The 19,691-nt window shown below is 35.0% G+C and overlaps 2 protein-coding genes across 2 annotated transcripts in view; both read left to right on the forward strand.

Moving 5' to 3' along the window:
- The window catches only part of LOC128999623 (RNA polymerase-associated protein RTF1 homolog), a 29,441-nt gene extending 18,824 nt beyond the window's left edge, over positions 1-10,617 (forward strand). The window contains exons 14-15 of the mRNA XM_054426212.1: positions 2,108-2,264; positions 2,920-10,617. Coding sequence (XP_054282187.1) covers positions 2,108-2,264; positions 2,920-3,026 — 264 coding nt within the window. The 3' untranslated portion in view covers positions 3,027-10,617. The remainder of the gene's footprint in view (positions 1-2,107; positions 2,265-2,919) is intronic.
- A 2,387-nt stretch (positions 10,618-13,004) lies between these two features.
- The window catches only part of LOC129000966 (cofilin/actin-depolymerizing factor homolog), a 37,676-nt gene continuing 30,989 nt past the window's right edge, over positions 13,005-19,691 (forward strand). The window contains exon 1 of the mRNA XM_054428072.1: positions 13,005-13,271. Within this exon, the coding sequence (XP_054284047.1) occupies positions 13,269-13,271 (3 nt within the window). The 5' untranslated portion in view covers positions 13,005-13,268. The remainder of the gene's footprint in view (positions 13,272-19,691) is intronic.

The raw sequence follows: 19,691 nt of genomic DNA on the forward strand, positions 1-19,691 counted from the left end.
TAATGTCAAGCTAATGGAAGAATGTGTAGGTTTGCTAATATTGATCATTTTAACAACTAGTACCTCACAGTTTATACATGGTGTCCAATCTCCAGGAAATTCAAGAAAACCGGGAAATCTTTGGGAATTTCATTGAAATATCCTGGAAAACTCCAGGAATTAACCCAAACCTCCTGGAATCCGGAGCCCCATCATCGAAAACGCAGTTTGACCGAAAGACTACCACTGGTGTTGCACGATTGCGGGAAACGATTATCGGTGTCGCCGACACTGCAAAATATGCTCACGCACTGGTATTGCCGTGACTGCGAAAGACAATTACTGGTGTAGCCAAAATTGCAAAATATGCTCACGGCACGGTTATTGCTGCAATCGCGGGAAACGATTATTGGTTTTGCCGAAACCGCAAAATATGTTCACGGGTATTGCGGGAAACAATGAACTATCGTTGTCGCTGAAACCGCAAAATATGCTCATGGGTATTGCCGCAATCGTGGGAGACGTTAACTTGTGTCGCCTTGCTGTTATTAATACTGTTTTAATATGTTGTATAAACTATTATTCCTTGAACAAGTTTTGTTTTAAAGTTATAGTGCCTCAGTGGCGTAACTAGAACATGGCTTTTGGGGGAATGGATGAGCTCAACGTCTGCACTCGTGGTGGGTGGGGGGGGGGGGGGGTCGTCTGGGGGGTGTGCAATACCCTCCAACAAATAGGGGGGTCAACATTTTACTAAATAACATCAAATCAAATCAAATATGTCTTTATTCATAATATGTACAATGTATTTCAGAATGAAATGGCTCATTTAATATTTGTTACAAGTCTACTAAGTGAACTAGAACTAACCTAAAAGCCGTTGTGAGTCTGCTTAGTGCTTACCAAGCATGCCGGCAGTGTTATTACTACCAGTCAGTCAGACTCTCCAAATTTACTCCCTCTGCCTGGGTCTTATTCATTAAATAAACCTTTTAAAATTAGTTTACTATACAAATCAACTAATAATTAATGAATTAAGATTAATAAAACCAAATTAAAAACTAAATCATCAGTTTTAGTTATAAACTTAACGCAACTGTATTTTAAAGAAGTAGGGTTGCTGTGATGTAAATATTGATTTTCATTTTAGGGTTCTTGGGTGGGTTCTATCCCAGTCACCCCCCCCCCCCCCCCCACCATAGTTACGCCACCGTAGTGCCTATCTTACCAGTTATTAAACAAATAAATAATACAATTTCTAACTTTCTACTTTTTAAATACCATTTTAAATACATTAGTTGAGCATTATGTAATAAAATAATGGGTACTTCAGTATTAAACGGAGGCCACCTAACCCACAGAAATATTTCGTACCGGATACCAAAAATAACTACATACTTGGAAAGAACACACTTTAATAGATTAACAGGTGAAGTTTAGAATTAATCCGACGCCTGGTTCTGACGTTGTGCAACCAAGAACGCAGCAATGTCGGTAGGCCACATTTTGTCAGCGCGCTGCGGCGGTTATGTTAGGTTGGGTTATCGTAAATATTATGTGTGTAGGACTTTCCTCGCTTCGTTATGAATCGAACGATACCAGACGAGTTATACTTTCTATTATGATAACCCAAACTAACATAACCGCCGCAGCGCGCTGACAAAATGTGGCCTCCGTTTCAGACACAGTGACAGGCGATGACAGGTAATGGCGCGCGCTCCGGTCAACGACCCTGACATTGGCCTACTTGGAGGGGATTCTGCGAGTAGACACATGACTCATCTGATAACGCTCGACTCACAACAATACTAGAATAGTTCTACTACAACATCTATAACAATTTAACCCTCTATAAGTGCCGCGGCGCGTTTCGTAATGGTGGCCTCCGTTTAATACTGAAGTACCAAATAATGATTTCTTTTTAAAATCTTTAAAAGTTTGAGTTAATGTAAAACGGTGTGATAAAGCTTTAAAAAGTTGGGTTCCGATAGTAGTTCTTAAAATTCAGGAATTTGTCTTGAATTCTCCTGGAAAACTCCTTGAATTTTTCAAACCAGATTTAGTAGACACCCTGTTATAGAAAGATTGTATGCACAATTTCTTGACTAGCATTTTGTGTGTCTTGTAGGCCTCCAAAGAAAACATCGAGAGTCCTGCCAAGCCTGTGCCAGAGCCCAACAACAGGGTTGAGCCTGTCAAACCAACAGCTGACAAAGCCAAGACTGAGGACTTGTTTCTAGCTCACGACTTTGACATCAAGATCGATTTGGAAGTGCCGTTACCAAGTAAGCTCTATTCCTTGGTCCTCAGTACTGAAAAGGCGTTGAAAGTGGTACTTTTCTTAAAACATAAAACTGTCAGATGTTTTTATTGTGCTTGGTGATTTTTCAATTAGTAAAGTAAATCATTCAGGGTAAATAAATAAGATAAGTTGATGAAATTTAGTTGGTTTTTGTTAGTTTTATAAAAGCAATTATTTAAGAACTATATCAAACATGTGAGTGAAATTCTAGACAGTCTATATTGAACCCTTCCAACAAATTGCCAGTCAATCACTCGGCTCAATGCAGTAGCGGAACTTACCACTAGACGCTACACAAAACCAACATATATTGCTTGTGAAGAGGTTAGCCTACTCATGCCAGCAGCACAACTTTTATAACAGTAAAGTTTGTTCAAGTTCAAGAAATTTTACGTTAAAATATCTGGAGCTTGGTCCCAGTCTTTTTCCTTGCATTTGGCAACACAAAGATCTTTAAAACTGTGCAGAACTTGGTGCCTCGATTTCTGTTGTGTGTGTCCCCTTTGCAAGAAGACAAGTCGAGTGACTTGCCTCACTTCACCCTGCCACGCATTGACTGCTACAGTGTGTGGCAAGCCTAGGGCCTAAGCTTTCTCTTCTAGGATTTCGACTATTGTTAACAATATGACATTTTACAGATAACCCAGTAAGTATTACCCCAAAACCTTCCAACGCAATGAAGGATAGTGGGCCTCGACGTTCGTTGAACTTGGAAGATTACAAGAAGAAAAGAGGACTTATTTGAAATAGGAATTTTGGTTAAGTACTTTAATTGAAGTTGTAACATATACGAAATTATTATGTTTGTCAACTATTTTTACAAGAGCACTAACCAAAATAAATTATTTTATTGTGGAGAGTATTGCGTGTCAAATAGTTTTATACTTTTTTAAATCGTTTTGTGGAAGTTACTTTAGTCTGTGTGTATCCAATTAGATTGGATCTTTCCTTTTGGGGTAAAAACACACAAGTGTCAAAAGCGATTTGGAGCAACAGGAGATATATGGTGAATCCAGACCTCTATGTGCTAGTCGCAGGTATTGGCCATGGTCACAATCAAGACACAGGGTTTTTTTTACCTATAAGGGAAAAGCTTATATTACAACAAACTGAGCACAATCTGATGGCAAGGAGGCAAGATAGAAAATAAAAATAAATTACAACATTAAAGTTAGGTTAGATTTTAAAAATGTTTTGTATGGAAAGTTTCCTGATGACTTTGGATCACATTGTACATTATTGACTAATTTTAAGTCTCTAGTACGTTTTGAAAGGGTTCACATTACTAATTGTGATTGGGGGCGCATGTTTTACCCAAATATGAGTGTAAAATGAAGTGAGCGGTGTAGCTTTGTTACAACTAAGACCAGCTGTTTCATTAGCCAGGACCATCTATTAAAAGCCCGATGATTAAGGACAGCTGGGTCCTATTTCAAAACATCTAAAAACTACAAACTTCTCAGGATTGAATCGGCGACCTTTCGATTACTATGTGACCACTATAACCACTTGCTACCCAGCTTAGATCACAAACTAATGTCAAAGACTCATTCCAATCCCCATGAAAATTACAAAATTTCAATGATGTTGGAATTGAAAAATGCCATCCTCTACTTTAGGCCCCAGAATTTCAACCACCCTAAATTTTAAGACCCAGCTTTAAGATGTGGTCTGCTAAGCAGTTAAAAAATTCCTATATGCCATACCTTTAAAGCTTACAACGTAACGAAACCAGACTCGCGGTTCACAAGTCCTTTAGTGTAGGTCACAAGACTTGTATATGTTGAGAGTTTGCGCCCTCATTCCCCTTTCCTTGCGGAGGAATTTGTCTCTTCCTTGTCCCCCTTGGCCCAAGCCCACCGAGCCCATTTACTAAAGCGACCCTGGACTAACTTCATCTGCCCCTCAATCTCAATCAATAAGAAAAACCATAGTTATTTTTAAGGTACACCACCCACAGTCTTTCCTTGTGTACCACTTCCACTTGAAGGTTTACATTTTATTTTTCCCTCCAAACCATACAGCTTGGCCTATTTGTGTTTTTACCCTTTAAGTTTTAAATGTGTATAATATATATTATACTGTTTACTTATTTTAGATCGGTAAACCTGACATAGTAACCTGAATAGTAAAAGTTTTTAGTTTACTGTGCCTAAACTTGCTTCTTCATATTATAAACTGTAAAATAGTATATTTCGTACCTAGGGCCAAAAATGAGGTTTTGCTGGCTCGAGATAGTTTTTAAGTTCGAGGCGAAGTCGAGAACTTAAAACGGTCGAGAGCTGCAAAACCATTTCGGTCCGTAGTACAAACGCTATTTTTCACCACACTATACCTTATTTCCACTATTCACCACAATAATAATGTACACTAACAGTCAACGCAACTACAACTTTAACCCTTCAACGCGCGAGTTTTTTTAATAAAGACCAACCCTGCTGCGTGGGTTTTTTAGGCTTTCCAGCAGGCACGGAACGTTTGTACAATAAACGCATATAACTTTGTTATTTATAATTATATTTTAACAATTCTTTTACCAAATTAAACAGCAAATTACTGGCTTTAAAAAAAATATATATAATAGGCCCTACATTAAAAGTCTAGGACAGTTATAAAAGTTTTTCATACCTTAAAAGTTGAGTTTGGTGTGGTAATCTTCAAAACATTCTCCCAAACATAGTCCAGCTTCACATTTTGGGCACCAGTACCTAGTGTCCCTTCTAATTCCTCTCTTGGAACACACACAACATCTTCTTTGAGCATTCACTTTGTTTGCAGTAGGTGGAATGAGGTAAAGGAAATGTCTTTCGGTTAGCCGAGCTGGTTTGGGTTCAATTGATGGTATACCACTTACATTTCTCTGCACTTGGGATCCATAGGTTTCAAATAACATTTTTACCAGTTCTAATCTGAAGGCAAAATGTTCACTTTTTTGTTTGGTACATTTCCAAATAAGATAGGAATTTAAAACAGTAACATTTAGCAGTCTTTTGAAAATTTGTATATACCATTTCTGCCCCCTCTTTCTTTCAAGATGATAACTGTGTAGCATTTGATCCCTCAAGTCAACCCCTCCCATTTTTTTATTATAGTCAAGTACCAAAACTGGCTTAATTTCTTGCTTACCACTCTTGCTAGTTTTCACTCCCATTTCATGGGAATGGCGGGTTGAAATAAGAGAGACAACTCGTTTATCGCGCCATTTCATGATCATGACATCTTCGCTATGCAATACAACTATTTCACCCTTATCCAACTTTTGACTTTTTACTTCATCAGGTACACACTTCCTGGTCAGTTTCATGGTGCCACAAGTGTCAGTTTTCCTTTCTTTCAATAACTTTGAAAGTTCCGGTGAATTGTACCAATTGTCCATCCAGAGTGTAAAACCCTTATCGAGAAGAGGCGCCATGAGAGATAAAACAATTGCAGTGGATTTGTTTGACTTTGGTGGGACAATAGGATTGTCAAAAACCATGCTTTTACCTGTGTATATAAGAAATGACCAGGTATACCCCGAAGATGATTCACAAATCTCAAAAGACTTAATCCCAAACTGAGCTGCCTTCAGCGGCAAATACTGTTTGAACCCCAAGCGACCTTTCCACAAAGTTAACGATTCATCAATTGAAATATTCTGGGAAAGGCCATATGCTGCCTGAAACTTATTATTTAAATGATCAATGATAGAAAAAATTTTAAACAAACCTTTCTGTCCATTGTACTCACTGAGTTTCGTTTCATCGCAAAAATGCAAGTACTTGGAAATGAGCTGAAACCGCTCCAACGGCATTGTACTTGGATACACATCAGTACGTAACAAACCATTTTTTGAATAGTATGCTCTAAGACTAGGCCTTTGGTCAATACCCATAAGCATCACTAGGCCAAAATAAACATACAGTTCATTTTTGGTAACAGGGACCCACTTCCATGTACGAGAAAACTGATGGAATATCATTCCCTGCTTCCTATGCTGCTGCTCCGCATAGGTATTTGTACTATGGACAATAAGGTCCATGATTGTGTCATCAAAGAAATATTTTAAAATATCTAACTCATTTTCATAATTTATTTTGGGACCTACCTCACCCATACCAATAAAATTTTCCTTTTGAGGTACGTACTATTCAATGACTATTCATAATTCTCAACGGATTCCCAAATCATTTGTGGTACATTTTCAGCAGGCCTACGTCTAGCAGAGAGAGGATTGTCACCTCCCGCACCAGCCACTACATCCTCAATTGTCATTTCAACATTGTCCAATTCCATTGGTTGGGGGGGTGACATAGGCCTAGGTGAAAGAGGCGTTGGTGAAGGCGTAGGGCTAGGCCTAGGCTCACCACCACCAAACTCACTAACAGGAACATTAGGTGTAACTGTCGCTAAATCATCGTCACTTTCTGGATTTTCATCTTCGGGATTATCACCTTGTAACTGTGCAAAATCTATATCATCTTCATCACTCTGTACATCGTCAACAAATTCCGACAGCAGCCAACGATCTATTTCACTACTACGAACCATACCATAACAGAGAACTTACACTACAATTCAATCACTATCCACTGAAATAAAAACTTTTCTGCTCCACAAAACCACTAGAAACTATATTAAAACATTAAAAAATAATATCTTAATCGGCATTCACTCAATAATAACAGAAAACATCTAAATACGTAAACAAACAAACAACGACGTAACCAAGACGACGCGAGTGAAATTTTTCTGCTCAAACGCCTGTAAACATTCGTCACCAAAGGCAACCAAAAGTTTCTAAAACCGGGTATTTCTGTAGTTTCATGTAGCCCTACTGACCCCCCAACGTACTGCAATATCGATCGCGTCCAGATGTTTGCGGATTTCCCCGATAGGTAGGAGCATCGGACGGAACGTCTGAGAACGTACGCAATACGTCAAAACGCAGCAGCGGGCGGAGCAGTACAGACGTATCACGTACGTCAAAACGTCTTGAAGGGTTAAGGTTACGTAGAGAAATAAATGGAGGAATCAGCAAAAATAATAATAAACAGTTGCTAGGCAGCGGTGACAAAAAAACAAGTCTATTGCAATGCTATGGATACAGCTTGTGTATTTAATATACATTATTTGTTTAAGTGAATAAGCAAACAGTTGATTTTGCGGCCCTAGGTATGTAAAAACCTGCTCGGTCCCCAAAATGACGATGACATCTGGCATGGGCAGCAAAACGTAACTTTCAGCATAGACAAAAATAATAAAATATATGGTGCTGCGGTTACCATGGTTACAATAGGTTCTGGCGCACACCGCTGTTAGCGCCGTGTAGTTACATGGCGCTCCCAGAGGCGTGCGCCACAGAACCTATGGTAACCGCAGCACGGCTGATGGTCTATATTTAATGCTTTTTGTCTATGCTTCAGCCACCAATTAATGTATGTGAAACAGATAAAAACATCATAGTGTGGCAAAAATTACTTTTGTCTTTATTTGTACCATTTTACAATTGTTGGCAGTTTTAACATTATTTGTAAATAAATTATTATGCGAATATCGTGTGAACAGTCATATTTTATGTTAATTTTCAAGTCCTAGTGTAATGTATGTAAGTAAATCAAAGAGTATAAAATGTGTAATAAGTTTAGATACATTGTGAATGTGTTAATATGTCCAATTCTACCCAGTAAAACAGAAGAATCATTAATTGCAATGTTGAATACTCATTCCACGTTATTTTATTTTTCACAGTTGAAACCAAAATGCTTCAATTATGGGCAATAGGGGTTTTTCTATCCTTTTTAATGTTTACAAAATACAAAGAGTTCAAAATGTAAGTGCCTGTTCTAGCCAAAACTTGAAATAGTTGAGTTAAGCTGTGTTGTGCAATATGGGAGGTGACATCTAGGTGTTGATGTGTTATTTGTATGCTTTAGTGGTTTAAAGGAATCTCCATTCACCAAATCCATGACTAGTACTGGTTGATGTAATCTCAATTTTATGTCTCAGTTGTCAAAATTATTAAGTACTTCCTCTAAATGTTGTCTTGTGAGAATCGTGTTTTTAAATTTTGTGTGAATATAATGTAATTTTCATTTTTAAATTTTTTAGTAAGGAACTGTTCAAAACCTGTTGTGTTACTAATTAAACCTTTTGTTGTATAAATGTTTATTACCATATCAAAAGTGTAAATAACAGTAAAATTATAAAAAAGGAATTGTTTTTAGGAAAAAACATTTAGCTTGGATTATTTATTTAAGAAAGGAATTGTGTAATTGTAATTAATTTTTAATGAAATAGGATTCAGAAAGCAATAAGATTTCTTGTATTGACGTAGTTGTTGAAGAGGTTTGTAGATTGTGGGCTTCAATAGAACTCTTTCTCTTATCTAGGAATATTCCAAATTTTCGTTTTTAATGGTGGACAAATTATTTTTTAAATACAAATGGCAGAGATAGTGTTTTATTAGTTAAAATGTAAAATATGTGTTTCCCGATTTTACGATAAAGGAAAAATGTGTCAAAATTGTCTTTAAAATAAAACTAATTAAATCAGATCTCGTTTTAAAATAAAACTAGACATTTTGTGTATTTCATCTCAATCACTAGCTGTTGCCATGTGCTGCTTTAATAACTAAGCAAACATATAATAATCAAGAGGTTGAATAATTTATGTTATTATATTACTCCCTCCGGTTAATTATGATCAATACGTGACGACGTGTGCACAAATTACACATTTAACAGGGTTCAACGTTTCTTTCTGAGACAAAATGAGTAATGCACCCTTTTACCCTTGTACCCTTTTACTTTTCAAAGATGTTTTTTCAATTGTTAGGTTATGTTAGTACTAATGATTATCAAGATTATTAAAGATTTGTAGCAAAGACTATTAAGATTAAAGACAATTAGTATGTGATAAAAACTTCTAAATTACAGTAAAATAAATACAGACATGTAAAGTTTTACAACTAAAAGAGTGATTATTATCAATTGAGATGGGAACGCCACCCAGGTGCATATTTTAACTGAAATATGCGTGAAGGATGAGTGTAGAATGAGGTAAGATGCCTTCCCTAGCTTTGTTACTTACCAACTACCTGGCTATTTCATTATCCAGGACCATTTATTAAAAGCCCAATAATCAAGGACTAGCCTACAAACTTTTCTCACAATCGAACTGGCGACATTTTGATTAGCACTATAACCAAACACTCAGATGCCCAGCTATATCTAGTGTATGGCAACCTCGCAACGCACGGCCAGCCTGTTGCCATGGTAATACCAAAAAAAAAACCAAAAGTGTACATTATAAAGATTGTGCAGACACTCCATCATAAATTTGTGCAACAGCTGGTTTGGTTTGTCATGCAGGCCTTGTATTAGAGGGGGCCATGGTCATGCTGCCTTTAAGTAATGATAATAATAATAATGATGTCGACTGGATTTATGAACAGACAGTAAACCGCCAATATTATATACTAGTTGCTCTGCCCGTGCTGTGCTACGGGGTGAGAATGCAGAAAAGAATAATAAGGTTACAACACACTTACCACAAAAAATATAGGCAAAGCTCAATCGTTCTTATTAATTATTTAAATGCATATTTCTTAATGTTTTACCATCACTTTATATAGTGTATTGCAATATATGCAAGAGTGTAATTCATTGACCACATGGAACCAAGAAACAAATCTTCATAATAAGCCAATTTAATTAAATGGTAGGACAAAGCATAACAGCTGGATTAGTAAATTTTCTTCATAAGAAATACATTGGGATTTTGATGGCCTGTGGGGCAAAGCTCGAATCCTTTTGTTACAGGAATTGGTGAAAGGGGGCGTCTACACAAAAAATACTTAATTTTGACACATTGTGAAAATCCGTTCATTATTATCGGAGTAGTGTTTCGTAGAAAACGCTTTCACGTATTATATATACGGTAAGGATTTTTTAAAGGATTGTTAACATATTGTTTACTATACAATATACATACTTTAGGTTATGATACAGATGTTTCGGGATTTATTCTGGTTTTATCAGTAGATACTGCAGTTTTTAGAAAGTTGTAGGAGTGTAAATAATGTGTAGATATTTAATTCAACTGTTGGTTAGTGCTCTTTATTTGTCAATACAAAGTGTAAATATTGTAGGCTTACTATCTTAAAATAAACTTATGGTCTTTTTATCGACTCTTATGAGATTAATCATTGCTTGAGGTAACATTGTTGTAGTTAATTTATTATTTTATAACAATTTTTAAGGAATTCAGTTTGTTCTGATTATTTCCCATCAAATTATTTATTATATTAATTCCTCCTGTAAAACTGGTTTTATAAATAAAGTTTGTAAATTTTATATTTTGTGGTTATTTACTTTTAGTTAATTTCCCATATAAAGAATAAGCTATTACCATAGGTCTTATGGTAAGACCTGGATCTGAGACTGATTTACTTATCGTTTAGGGGTCTGAAGAGACCAAAAACACCACCCGTTAAAATTCATTATATGTGTCCGTCAGCACGATAACACCTAAACTAAATTTGATCTAATTTTGATTAAATTTGGAACAAATGTGTAAACCTGTATTTACTTGAATGAATTTGCAAACCAGCATGATCAGATGGAAACAGAGGGTTTTGGGATTGGTTTTTTTTCATTGTTGATATTCAAAATATAATAATTTATAATTTTTTATAACCATTTTATAGAGCAATGATAGAGCAGAAAAGAACAAACTTCATGTTGTGTTGTTTATTCCAAATCACGTTTACAATATTAAAAGAACAAATAATAATTTAGAATATTTAATCATTGTTATGCACCTAATGGTTACAGAGAACATTAAAAAATAGTTGTAAATTCCAAATTCCTATGTTCTTCTCATGGAGAATAAGACACTGTTGTAGTTTGATTGTTTAGTCTACAACAATGCTATGCTGTCAAAAAAGCCACCTCTCCCTCCTTGTAACAATGCAAAATATTGTGTGTGAAACACTTTGATTGACATTAAATCAATATCAATACATAATTTCGATACAATATGATTGATTACAATTACAATCAAAGTTAACAACCAAGTTTTCAACAGCTGACTTATACTGGCGAGGGACTAAATAGCATATTTCGTAGGTACCTAGGGCCAAAAATGAGGATTTGCTGGCTCTAGATCATTTTTTAAGTTCGAGAACTTAGAATGATTGAGAGCTGCAAACCCCTTTCGGCCCGTGGTATGAACGCTATTTTTCACCACACTATACATACAAAATTGAGAAAATATAATACAATATGCACACTAACGTTTAACACTAAGTTACAACTTTAAGGTTGTGTGAAAACATTTAGAGGAATCATGTCAAACTAATAAATAGTTTCTAAGCAGCGACGAAAATAAAAGAAGTCTATTGCAATGTATATGGGTACAGCGTGTGTGTGTGTGTATAAAATACAGTTTAAAGTAAATAAGCGAACAGCTGATTTTCAGCCCTAAGGCCGCAAAAACCTGCTTGGTTCCTATTATGACATGACAGCTGGAATGGAAAGCAATAAAAATGTAGCTTTCAGACTCCAATACTCCAAATAAATGTATAAAACGGCTTAAAACATTGTAGAGTTGTGAAAAAGCCTTTGGGAGTAAGAGCTACCGGTAAACTAGTCCCCGCAATGCATTTATTATTATTGTGGTGTCTTTGCTGTAGTATGAAGAAAAAGTAATTCATATTGAAAGCATGCACGCACATTGAAAACTGCAGAAACAGTTTTTAATGTTGAAAAATAATCTAAGAGAATGCATCCCTAAATAAGTAAATAATTGGTTTCGTTCATACACAGAATACAGTAATTAATATTGAACCTTGAAGGCAAGAGGAAAATAATTACTGTACAAAGATAAACTTTTTTTGGAATCCCCATCAGTCTGATAGGCCTAATGCAAAATAACACATTTTATTCTGGGTATAAGTATAAGTAACAATATAGTAGTAATAATATAGTATAGTTAAATGTAGTGGTAACTAATGTATCACTTATATCACAGACACTCCATTATTTATTTATTTATTTATTTATTATAAATAACAAATAATTATGAATAACAATCGAAATGTAAACATTATCTACTGATTAAAAATGTTAAAACTAATGTCTACAAGCTACCACAATTAATTATTTTCAATTAATTGCAATTATTATTGCACAAATCAAATCAATTCATAACAATTGCAGGCTGATAACTTCCCATACAAACTTCCCTCCAATATCATACCATAAAAGGTAATATCCCCCTAAGTGTACTCCGGATTGGCTAGTGTGTGAAGCGTCAAGCCGGTGTGATGACTAATTTCCTTCTTCTTCCGTCTGACTTCTGAGGCGGGGAAATTTAGTGTGCTAAGTGCAACACTTCTTTGCCATGTGGATGTGGGTTATCGCCTATCGGTTTGTTTAGAGAAGAAAATCGTCAACAACCGATATTGTGGATCCAGAAACAACAAAACAAATGGTATACATTCGAAAAAAATAATGAGTTTTCTTTAAAAAAATTAATAGTTTCTCAAATAAAATAATCTAAGTGTTTTTGAGGTTGAGTTTGGGTGTTGTTAAAGTAGTCCCATCATCGATTGCGGAATATTATTGATAAACTGCGGTACATTGATTCACTATTTTATTTGAGAAATAAAAATATTTATATATTTCATAAATCCTCCGTAGAACGTCAAAGAAACTGAATAAAATTTCATTTTCACTCGGACGCATTCAGTGATTAACTCGATAACATTGGACAAGAAGAGATTGTGGTTAGGAGGGGACGATAGGCCGCCCAATTGCGTGAGTCGTACTATTAGGAGCTGTCTGTGCGGATGGATTTTTAACGAGAGAGTCATTTTACTCTGTTCGGTTGGTAGTGGAAGCAGTGAACAGTGAACACCCTCTCTTCCACTGGATATTGGGTGACGTTAGGGTTTCTAGTGAAATAGACTGGCACAAGGTGATACGGATATCGCACAAATAAAATGGTAAGTTGATTTATTATACAGTTAACTAATTTTAGATTTAATTTTTTAGATTCACAATTTGGTTTCTCAGTTCTCACTTAGTAAAAATTATTAATCCTCATTGTGCTCCTAAATCCCTCATGCCGGTACCGCCATATTTGCACATCGATTTAGATTCAGCCCTTATCATTTATTTATTAATTTTATAATTTTGTTTGTCTCCGTCGTTCTTCGTGACGCGTCAAAGTCTTGTACATACATCAGGAAAATTTATTTGTTTAGGCTAAATGACCTGTTAAAACTGGTCCAGCCACACTGCCCAGGCTAAATTAATTAGGTCCTGACCATGTTTTGTAGTCTTGAGGGACTTTCATGAATTATTTTGCTAACTTAACTTATTTACATCAATGTCATCAGGGAATACTTGTCTTTACGTGACAGATTTTTCCACAACACAAGTAGCCCAGTGTTCAGACTTGTCATCAAGTTAGATGCCTAGGATTTTATTTAGTTTGAAACATCTTAATTTTTAGGCTAATTTCTAGGCTAACTTATTAGAACCTAAAATTAGCTAGGCTAGGTAAGGCTACCGAAGGTGAAGTTAGGCTTACTTAACTTACCTAGTTGTTAAGTCATTTCGAGAACTTAGGCCTTTAACAATTTGGGCTGCACTTTACTTTAGGTCCTACACTCATTCGAATGAAAATATCGATCGATATATCGATTAATCGATTGTTTCATTCGATATATCGTTTGGTTAGTTAGGTTAGGTTAATCTTACCTAACTAACCAAACGATATATCGTATGAAACAATCGAATAATCGATATTTTCAATTCATTTAACCCTAGCAGTGACCAATGGTCCCGGCGGGACCATTTCACCGTGCACCCTTAGAATGGCCATGGTCCCGCCGGGATCATTTATGTCTAGTGATGTAAAATACCTGGGTATTTAAAACTCGGGGTAAATACCCTGGGTATTTACCCAGGTAAATACCCATAGGCCTAATCCAGAAATACCCGGGTATTTTGGGTATTTTTAAAATCGATTAAAATTAATTCATATTTACCCCTAAATATGTTATTGTTATCATTAGGCTACATGATAAATTAGGATAGTCTATAACACCTTTTACAGTAACTTGAAGCTTTGCTAGTACAGTAGCTTTGAATGATTAAGCACTTTTTTGTTATGAAACCAAGACAACACCTCATCAGATAAATAGTGAACCTAAACATACTCCTACTCCTCATACTCATACTCCTATTAAATTATGATAGTTAGGCTAAAATTTGTATTTTATAAATGGCTTGGAAGGCTAGACAGGCCCAAAGCCTGATTGACATAGGCAGAATGGCAGAATACTGAAAGTACAGTAGACTTATCATCTGGACTCCTCGGGACCGAAGCTAGTCCGGATAACGGATTTTCCGGTTAAACCGATGTCCCCAAAAATTTTTTGTATCACAAGTTTATGAAATTAGTTGTTTTTTATACCATTGATACCAACTAAGGATCTGGAACAAAAATATTAAATCCTGCCATCCTACAGATTGAATTTTAATTATTTTCTTAAGTTGTTTACACATAAGCCATTACTATGTTAAATTTTCCTGTTTTTCTAAATAATGACTATTGCTTTACAAATTATTTTTCTTCACTTTCAATAAAATAAATTCATCTATCTATCATTGAAATTAAAAAAAAAAATTATAAGTAGTCAGGACCAGTCCAACCATGCGACCAGGGTATTTATGCTTTATGCTCAGACCTGGGTATTTATGCTTTATGCTCAGACCTGGGTATTTATGCTTTATGCTCAGACCTGGGTATTTATGGCGATTATACCGAGAAGTAAAATGCTAGTAGTGTCCATATGAAACTTTGTTTAACACATTTTATTATCATTTTACAATCCTTACAGGGTAATAATTGTAAAAAAACATCTCAATCTTCTCTAACTTTAATACAAATTATAAATACCCGGTTTTTGGGTATTTACCCAGGCCTAGGGTAAATACCCAATTTATATTTACCTACCCACTGGGTATTTACCCGGCCCACATCACTATTTATGTCCAAACATTTTTTAACGCTAAAAACTAATTGATAATTATCTTTAAAGTGGATAATGCATATACCATTCAAAAGATGAAATTCTAAACTTTCATTTTATTATATAAACGAACCTTCTAGCGTCAATATGTCAACGTAATTGCAATTTAAATTTGAATGAAAATTTCCGCGCGAATCTACTTCCACTTGTAGTGTTGCGTAACCGCTAAACACATAAAGTTTAGAAAATCATAGCGAGGTTAGTTTTTTCCCTATCTGGATGCGAGTTATACCACTAGATAGCAGTAGAGTTGCTGAATATTTTGGCATAGATTATTTTATCAATACATTGATAGCAAAGAACATATGATTTTTAGAAAACACGTAATTTTACAAAAATTAACAAATGGCCAATGGTCCCGCCAGGACCATTTCTAAAGTCGAAATATATATATAATGGAATATTTATAACTATTAAAATATAATATCCTTTTGTAGTGTAGGAAACGTAGAATAATTTAGTGTTGTTGAGAAATGGCAGCCCTGATCACTGTATAATTTCTGTGTTCTGTCAGCAACAAAAGAAAATTGCCATCTGACCAAGTTACAGTACTCTGTTTGTTTTGTGCGGATCAGCTGACTTAAACGTTTTGAAAGTAAATATTGTTCGGTGAATATCTTGGGAATCATTCAAATTTCGGATTTTGTAGTTATGTAGTGTTTTTTGTTAGTAATGTTTTTGTGTTTTAGGACTAACAGTAATCTTTATGCATGAATATAAGCCTACTGGAAAGTATCACTAATTAGGCCTACCTTACATGAGCTATCTCCGAGTTACTAATTATTCATCTTACGTGACAAACCTTGCGATTTTTCGTATTTTCTTACATAACACATGTTTAAATAAAAATATTTTCCCCATGTGTTATACATTTCTATAAAGAGAATTGAATGTAGGCCTACTATAACATTTTTATAATATGTTTGGCCTACAAAAATCTGTACAAAAATTTTTTACAAAAATGTCTTTGAATTTTGTTCTATGTAAACTGTAAATTTTTAGTTTTTTGTGTCATAAACGGGTAGCCTAATCAAAATTTTTTTACTGCCTACAATGTGACATATTTGTATTCCTTAGTTTATAACCTACAAGAATATGTGTACTATATTATTATCACTACATACCTTACATGAGTTATCACCGAGTTACTAATTATTCGTCTTATGCGACAAAATTTGAATTTTCTTCATTTTCTTACATAACATTTGTAACAAAAATATTTCCCCATGTGTTATAGGTACATTTCTATGTAGGGAATTGAATTTACTACAAAATGTATATAATGGTTTTGGTCTGAAAATTATACTGTAGTAATAACAAGACTTTACTTTTGAAATTTCAATCAGAATTTTTGAATTTTTTTATGATTTTTTTTTTATTTTTCAAAAAAGTTACCAACTCAGATTCAATTTTTATTTATATATTCAGATTCTCCTGCTTTTTCTGAATGAAATTAATACAAACATTGATAGGTTGAGTCCATATTTGTAATTTTGACAGATTTTTAAAAAAAGGTCTGCAAAATCGCCAAAATGGGTTGGCCATTCCCCACTTCTAACATTGGCCACTGCTAGGGTTAACTTATATTTCCATTTTCCATGGTGACATCATTTTACGAAAGGCAGATGATACAAAATTTACCACAACAACAACTAAAGGCTATGACTGAGTATGTAAATAACAATAGATAAACTTAGCAAGTAACACATCAACAATGAAGATAAAAACCATGATAAATTTTGACAACTGCACTTTGATAGATCCAAAAATGCCCTCTAATAATAAATCAATAACTTACCCTATCATAAAACCATACATTTTTTGAAGCCAACCCACATTAGGCTACACTGTAAAATTACGCATAAAACTCACACCTCATCTTGTTATCGGACAAAAACTCACGACGACGCTGCCATTTTAGGTTAGAAGATGTCAAGGGTTCTGTTCTTTTAAAGCTTTGAAAAGTCCAATCTTCTATTTGTGTGACCAGCCTGACAAAATTGATATTTTACTTTTCTTTGTCTATGAGCATATACAAAACAACGTTTTTGGACTTTTCAAATTATAGGCTATAAGTATTATATGCGACCGACAATTTTTGTTGATTCGCCAAACTAGCCTCACGTAAAAATTGTACTTACTTATTTACAAAAAAAATTATTGGCTGTTGGAATAGCCTACATTATATGACATTATAGGCCTACTTAAGATACAAAATAAAAGCAGACTTCATCCTTTTTGCAGTGGTACCTAACAATTGTCTGCTATAGGCCTAAACCAAAATTGCGTCTGCTACATAATATGATTTTTTGAAATTGCTCATCTTTCAGGATATCACAACGAAACATGGCGGTTGCGAGTTCGCACGTTATTTTCATTCAAATTTAACTCATGATTGTATCAATATAGGCTACATAACACGTTCGCTACTGAGCGTTGCATATATGCGACGCCGCGGTCATTGCCACAGACCGAGGTATACATTTGAATCTTACACATAGACCAGCTGTCACTTAGTTAATGTTAACTAAGTACACACAGACCACGGGCGAAAACCTGTAAAACAGTGATCATTTACATTGTAATGCGCTACAATGCAACAATCGTGTTTGTAAATAATTTATTCTTGTTTTTTTGTATTTTTTATAACCTTTTGGAATGTTGCATATTTGCGACGCCCAGTCTACATACAGCGAAGACAATAGTGAAAATTATGATACTGTAGTTATCTTGAAAGACCAAACGTCGCAAACATGCGACAGTTCATTTTTGTAAGTGTTCTTAAGAAAAAGTAAGTAAAAAAAAACAGATTAAGTTATTCAAGAACAGTTTATAACTGAACAAATATAAAAGCTAAATAGGATAATGTAGCATACATACTGCATACATACTTACAGTACTTAATACTTGAATCCTGTATCTTTGACAGATCTAGTCTGATAGGTAGATTGATAGATCTGATAGATACATACATACAGTGATGCAGAAAAGTAAAGGCCAGTTTTTTCAACTATCATATGACGTCACCAATCATCATATCCACAGACCAAGCGACGCAGTTGTGCGTCAGACATCTCTGTAGACTACTGCAGGGAATTCAGTGCCTTCGAATAGACTGTTACAAAGATATAGGCCTAAGAATTTTAATAACCTTAGAGCCCCGACGCAAATATGCGACGACAGTCTATTTTAATGTGACTAGCCGTCGCATATATGCGATGGCAGTCTATGGGTGGCAACCGGCCGTCGCCTAAATGTGCGTTGCTGGTCCATGTGAATGAAAAATTTCATACTATTGCAGTAGCGAACATGTTAACTTAACCCTCCGAGTGTCCATAGTTTAGGCCTTAATGTCCGCCTATTTTTGGCGCATTTGCAAGGTTTTATTAAAACTGATCTGAAAATCTTAAAACAATGTTAATTCTACTGTTCTATATACCATTTTGTTTGGAAAATCATGAGCTTCAATATCATACATAAAACCTAAGGAATATTTGTTTCAAAAGATTTTTTTTAGGTAAAAATAAAAATTATTTTGGAAAAATTTAAAAAGAAAATAAGTTCGCGCTCAATGAAATTGTATAAATTATAGGCCTATAAATATTTGAAAATAGCCACTTTGTTCTAAATTTTATGAGGATTACAAATATATAATAATATAAGGAAGTAGATTTGCAAATAAATAAGTTATGGGCAAAAACAGATTTCAGTACATAGCGTTTAGCTAAGAATGCATAGCCTAACCATAGCTAGGAATCTGGCTGATAATTTACATCAATAATCACTACCTACTTCTTCAGGATCATCAACCAGCCCTTCAAAATCACTTAAATCTTCTTATAATGCACCACGTATATCACTACTTTTGATTTTTAACACTAAAACAATGATAAACATCATAAAACACATCAGTCATCGGTCCGAGGTTAACTAACCTGTTTACAAATACGCACGTCAGCTGTCTGCTACAATTACGATCGGCTCGGAGAACATAAAGCGCTTAGAGACAGACCTCTGGAGAAAGCTTAGAATCTAATGAAAAGAACGATACCTAACTCGATCCAGTTCAATCCGATTCAGTCAGTCATAGAGCCTTCGCCGTAAACAGTGTTCGTGAGTCGCTGCAGCGACGCATGACACTCGGAGGGTTAAGTTATGTTATAAAATAAGGTTCATTCTTATAATAAAATGAAACTTCAGAAAATCATCTTTCCATAAGAGTTATGTCAATTAACTGTGTATAAAATGCAAAGGGGGAACAATGTTATGTTAGGCTTATCGACAAATTTTGTCAAGTGCCACTTCAGCAACACAATTTGAGAT

The sequence above is a fragment of the Macrosteles quadrilineatus genome, unplaced genomic scaffold (genome assembly GCF_028750875.1).
Source record: "Macrosteles quadrilineatus isolate MER2022 unplaced genomic scaffold, UCM_ALF_1.0 Scaffold_8__2_contigs__length_117827958, whole genome shotgun sequence".
NCBI classification, from domain to species: Eukaryota; Metazoa; Arthropoda; class Insecta; order Hemiptera; family Cicadellidae; genus Macrosteles; species Macrosteles quadrilineatus.